Source organism: Malurus melanocephalus, unplaced genomic scaffold (genome assembly GCF_030028575.1).
Source record: "Malurus melanocephalus ecotype Western Australia unplaced genomic scaffold, MMel_1.1 scaffold_746, whole genome shotgun sequence".
Taxonomy (NCBI): domain Eukaryota; kingdom Metazoa; phylum Chordata; class Aves; order Passeriformes; family Maluridae; genus Malurus; species Malurus melanocephalus.
In genome coordinates, this window is record NW_026623978.1 from 104,462 (window position 1) to 110,222 (window position 5,761).

The window sequence follows — 5,761 nt, forward strand, 5'->3', positions numbered from 1 at the left end:
GCGGAGCTGGGCGCCGGGGCCGCGGGGCGCGGGCGGCTCGGGCTCGGTTCTCCCTCCATTCCCCGGGATCGCGGCGGGCTCGGGCGGCGGCAGGATGGCGGCTGGGCTCCTGCCCCTGCTCCCGCTGCTGCTGCTGCTACCGGGCCGGGGGCCGCCGGGGGCTCTGGGCAACCGGCACGCCGTGCACTGGAACAGCTCCAACCCGCAGTGAGTGCGGGCGGGGGCGCCGGGACCCGCACCGGGAGGCGGGTGGGGAGGGGGGGGTTATCCCCGGGGCCACGCGGGGCGGGGGGCGCCGCCGGGAAGGACGCGGCGGGGACGCGGTGGGGATCGCGCTGAAGGATGCGCGGGGGGCGGCGGGCGACACCGGGACTGCGGGACCCCCGGTGCCGGTCTCCACGCGGCGCCCTCCTGCGGGCGGGGCTGCCGASCCCCGGGTGCCGGTGCCCCCGGTGCCCCTCGCACTGCCCGTGGAGGAGGCGATCGCTGCGGCGAGAGGGGGGCAGCCGCCCGGCCGATTCGCGTCCCCGTGGCCGCGCTGCCGGGCGGGGCTCGGCGGCTCCCGGTGCGGGCGCTCCCCGGGTCGTGGGCACCGGGGGCAGAGCCCCCCCGCCAGTGCTGACCCACTGGGGACAGCGGGGAGGGTCTGGCTCCCCCAGGCATCCCCCTGCCGGAGCGCCGGGGCGGGCAGGGGTCCCGCTCCCCCCGCCAGTCGCGCCCCCCGCATGTCTGGGTGCGGGAGCAGCACCGGCGGCGCGGCGGAGGCGGGGGGGCCCGACAGGTGCCCGCCGCCCCCCGCCGCCTCGGACCGGCGGCAGTGACACCCCCGGGGCGGCAGCGGTGGCTCCCGGGGCTGCGGGGGCGGTGGTGGGGGTGAGAGCAGAGGGTGGGAACGGCCAGCGGGAGCATCGCAGCCGGGGGTCGGTGGCTGTGGACGCACAGCCCCTCCCTCACACCCTGCGCCGGGGCTGCCCCTGTCCCTGCCCTGCTCCCACACCTGAGAGCGGATGTGCCCTGGGGACTGTCTGGGCTGGACCCTCGCGGGAAGGGCGGGCTGCGTGCCTGTGGTGCGTCCGTGGACCCCTCCACGGGGATCTGCGCCCGCTGCCATCGCCCACCTCTCCATCCCTCGAGCGCCCAGGGGTGTGGCGGGGACGTGCGTCCAGCCCTGAGCATCCCCTGGCGCCGGCCGGTGCGGGGGCTCCCCTGGGTCCCCCCCACCCTGCGCCCCTTTGTGCAGGGCGGGAGCAGCCCCTGGCAGCCCCCTCCCCTGCCATTGAGATTGTGTCGCCAGGCGGAAGCTCGGGCCCCATAAATCGTGCGTGTGTGCGACATGCCGAGGCGCAGCACAATGGCGAGGTGCCGTGCTCGCCCCGCCACGCTCAGCATCCCTCCGCACCCCTCCCCTGCTCCGGCCGGACCTCCCTCACCCCCAGCTTCGTCCCCACACCGTGACATTGCCACGACGTCGCGGGTGGCACCAACCCCCGCCCTTGTCCTGCCACAACCGAGGGTCCCCACCCCGTGGCCGCCGTGACCCGCCGTTGCCCTGGCACCTCTCGAGGGACAGGGTGGAGGGGGTGCCGGTGGCACCCGGGCCGTGCCAAGCCGGGGGTGTCGCAGCCAGACGCCCGCACCCCCTGCGCAGGCGTGTCTGGCGCGGCCGTGAGCGTCCGGCTCAGGGCATGGGCGGCGCGGTGGGGGCGGCTGCGGCAGAGCCGTGTCCCAGGGACTCCGGAGCTGATATTTATTGTTAGGCAGTGCGGCAGCTCGGACGCAATTATAGCCGCACGGCAAAGTGTCTGGATTAGATAAATTATGGGGGGAATTAGGCTCCCTGGGCCGCAGCCTGCAAATCCCAGCAACCCTGCTGCAAGCGGAGCCATAAACAAGCCCAGCGCGGCCCTGCGGGGCTCTCCAGGGAGGAGGGGGTTGCTGGCGGTGGCCACTCCTCGGGGGCTGCGCCAGGCACCTCACGGATTTATTGTGTCTCCTGCCATGCGACCCTGGGTGCCCTGTTGCTGCCCTCGGCGGGATGACAGGATGAGGAGCAACCTCGGGAGCAGTCCATGGAACCCACCGAGGTCCCGACGGTGCCTTGGCAAGCAGGGGGCTGGTGTTAGCTCAGCCCCCCAGCCATGGAAGGGAYGGTTGGGGGTGGCAGAGGGCCCAGGAAGGGTCACCAAGTTGGCAGAGCAGCCCTCGTGCCATGGGTTTGGGGGGTTTTAGCAAAGCCCAGGGGAGGTGTGAAGGTGGCATCCTCGCATCCTGCTCCTGCTTGGCCTGGCTGTGGGTCCAGCTGTGTGTCCCGTCTGTCTGTCCCATCAGATTGGTGGCAGCCAGCGAGCCCTGGGGGTGTGGGATGACCCTTGACTGGTCCCCACCCGCCACTCCCCAGTCCTGCCAGGAACAGGCCTGGTGGCATGGGACAAAGGTACAGGACAGTCGTGTCTGCCCAGCATTGGTTCTTGAGGGGCCTGTGACCCTGGGGTGACCCACAGAGCCAGGCCAGGTGTTCCTGAGGTGTCCCCTGGCTGAGCTGGGCCCTGCCACGCTGGGATGCTCCCTCCCTGCTGGATGCTGAGGTGGGGACAGTGTTTTGTCCCTGTTCATGGACACCGACATGGCCAGCACCCCCAACACTGCTGCACCCCAAGAAGGACCCCAGATCAYGCTGGGGTGTGCCACGCTCTGCCATTTGGTCCAGCGTGGGGACTGAGGGTGCTCAKACTGTGAAGATGCTTGTACTGAGGGCACTGGGTGCCATGGAGGGGGCAGAGCAGGGGTGCTGCAGGACGGGGGTACACAGGGTGTTGGTGTCCGGCTGTGGCGTGGGGGCAGAGCCCACCCATGTGCAGGGACGGCCTGGCCCTGTGTGCAGCCCCCCAGCTCATGCAGCCTCCCCTGCTGCCACGCTCACCTCTTCAAGGTGGCTTTTATCTGGCTTAGACTGTGTCGCAGGCAGCAAGGGCTGGAGTGGGCTCTGGAGAGGGTTGGAGTGGGCTCTGGAGAGGGTTGGAGCCGCCTCTGGAAAGCTCCAGCTTGGAGCAGGCTCCCTGGGGAGCACATCACACAGGAGAGGAGGAACCACGGCCCTGCAGAGCAGGTCTGGGGGGGCTCGGGCTCCTTTGCAGCAGCCAGACCCCAACACYGGGGCTGTCCCTGGCCGGATCCCCCGATCCTATCAGCTGGCCCCCACAGGGCTGAGGATGGAATCTCCCACAACAAGCGGGGTCGGGCACATTCAGCAGGAGGTGCTGGGCAGCTGTGCCCAAGGAGAAGCAGTTCCATGCCCAGTTGTGGGACAGCGCCCACGACACCACCTTTGGTGTCCCCAGGCTGGCTGAGGGGGGCTCAGCCACCCCACACCCCATAACTCTGCCCTCCAAGCTGCTTYCCAGGGCACCCAGAGACCCCAGCCACCCACCCAGCCGCGGGTGCTCACCGCGGCGCTGGCAGGAGCGGGTGCCCATGGGCAGAGCTTGCCGTGCCCCGTGAGTCACGGCGCTGGGCGGCACCGAGCCCCGGCAGCGAGCCCCGGCGTTCCCGTGGGAGAAGCGGCTGTGGTGTCGGGGTGCAACAGGGCCGGGGCCACCTGCTCCTGCCCGGGCTGGTAATTGAGTCACCGGTTGCAGATTGATGGTTTAATTAAAACCCAATTAGAAACCTCATTGATCTTGTTAGGAACACGGGAAGGTGCCGGCTTTAGCCGGGATTACAGGGATTGTACACCCGTCGATAGCGACGGGGCTGTTGGGGGCACCTGTAGGGTGCCGCTGGAGTCCCGGCGWGCTCGGGGAGGGCTGTTCCTGTCACCTCGGTGCTGCCCGGTGACATCCACGTGGGGAGCACCCCTCTCCCTCCCCCCCTCACCCCTCCGGAGCCCCAATTCCCCACGCAGGGAGGTGGCCCCGGGGACACCGTGTGCCGGCGGTGCCGTTAGCGCCCGCGCCTTGCGGCTGCGCCAGGCGAGGCCGGGGGGGCTGTGCTGTGGCTCGGTGCCACCCGTGTGCGTGGGCTGCGTCGCAGGCGCTGTCTGCCGAGCCAGCGCGCGTGTGCGTGGCCGTCTGGGCGCCGTGACTGTGCAGCGCTGGCTGCGTGGGGAGGGCTGGCACGGGGGGGCCGCGCTSAGCCCCTCATCTCCCCCGCGGCGGAGCGGTGGGCGCGGGTGGATGGACGGTCGGTCTGTCGGTCTGTCCGTCTCTCCGTCCGTCGGGGTGGACCGGCCGTAGCGGTCGATGCGCCTTTGCCTCTCCCCGTGGTGCGGGGGTGACGGGAAGGGGACTCGTAAATCAATGGCAYTTTTTTGTTCCCCGGGTGATCGATGGGCCCCGGATGCGCCAAAAGGACGAAGCTGCTGAAGCCAAACAAAGAGCCCGGCTGTGCTGGGGGTTGTCCAGTGCCGGAGGGCACGGTGCCGTCACCACATCGAGGACATCCCGCATTGCCTCGCTCCTCACCACCGACACCACCAATGTGGGGTGCTGAGCCCAGCTCTGGCCCTGCCGCCCTCCAGGCCTCTCCAGCACCACGGGAAGGACTCTCCCGTGTGGAATTGGTGTGGGGGTCCAGACAGGGGTCTGGTCCCCGCGTGCCACTGCTGCCGGGGCGTGCTGCAGTGCACCAGGCGCTCCCCAGCAGTGCGGGAGCCAGTGTGCGGCACGCAGCCCGGATTTATGGCAGCAGATGGGAGCGGAGCGGCCGCCCAGCTCACCGGTGGCTGCGGCGTGCCAGGTAGCCAGGGTCCCACCAGGGTCCCTCCGGTGCAGGGCTGGTGGGCGCYGAGCCCGGGGCCAGTGCTGCCAGGGGACATCCATCTGCCCAGCATGACAGGCTGCTGGAAGGTACCACTGCCTCGCCAAGCCCTGCTCTACAAACGCAGTCGTGCAGAAGTGATGCTGCCCGTTCTCTTCCCGCACTTAACCCTTTGGGCACTGCCAGAGCCCACCATCCCCACCGGCCATGCCACGGCTGCTGGAGCCCGGGGTATCGAGCGTCCATCCCGACCCATGTTGCTGGTGCTTCCCGATAGCTGTGGAGTTGGCAGGGACCAGGCAGCTCCGGGGATGGGTGCTGGTGAGAAAGGAAGCAAAGTCCCTCACTCAGTGCCTGTTCTTCCCCTTCCRCCCCAAAACAAGGCCTACGGGCGCCCTGGACCGTGCTGTCAGCAGATCTTGGGCCAATGCACTGAGGGGCTGCCGGGTTTGGGCGTATCCAGCTGTGTGAGGGAGGTGCTGCTCTGCAGTGACTGYGCAGGAGCCAAGCACGGCAGGGACACGGTGTTGTGGCCAAAGCTGCTACCGGGGTCCCCTGGATGTGCCTCGGGCTGTGGTGTCCCTGTGGCTCTTCCCATTTGGGGAGCCTCTCCCAGCTCATGATGMTGCCTGTGGCTTCCCGGCGTGTCCTGGCAGGTGGCAATGTCCGTGGGATTCACTACCATGGGGCTCTTGCCACACCACCTGCTGCTTCTGTACCCTACCGTGGGTGCTAGTGTCCCCCAGCCCAGGGGACACTTTGGCGCCTCGTTAGTGAGGCTGTTTATCAGCAGCCACACTTCTTAATGAGCCGTRGCTTAACGAGCCCAGGCGGGGGGTCCCAGGAGAACTTTCCTCGGCGTTTGGTGCCACAAGGGAACGGGGGTTACCGCTCCCCAGCACCCCAGCACAGAGTGTCGCATGTGACGCTTCCTCAGATCCCCCATCCCATGGCACAGCCACAGCCCGACCGCGGGGAGCCCCAGCTGCCGGTGCCCGCCCCGGTG

At 69.4% G+C, this 5,761-nt stretch overlaps 1 protein-coding gene across 2 annotated transcripts in view; it reads left to right on the forward strand.

The window, feature by feature from the left end:
- EFNA3 (ephrin A3) overlaps positions 1-5,761 on the forward strand; it is a 9,652-nt gene continuing 3,891 nt past the window's right edge. Inside the window, exon 1 of one of the 2 annotated variants that reach the window (XM_057384790.1) lies at positions 1-207. In XM_057384790.1, coding sequence (XP_057240773.1) covers positions 95-207 — 113 coding nt within the window. In that variant the 5' untranslated portion in view covers positions 1-94. The remainder of the gene's footprint in view (positions 208-5,761) is intronic. The other variant, XM_057384789.1, reaches the window with a different exon arrangement.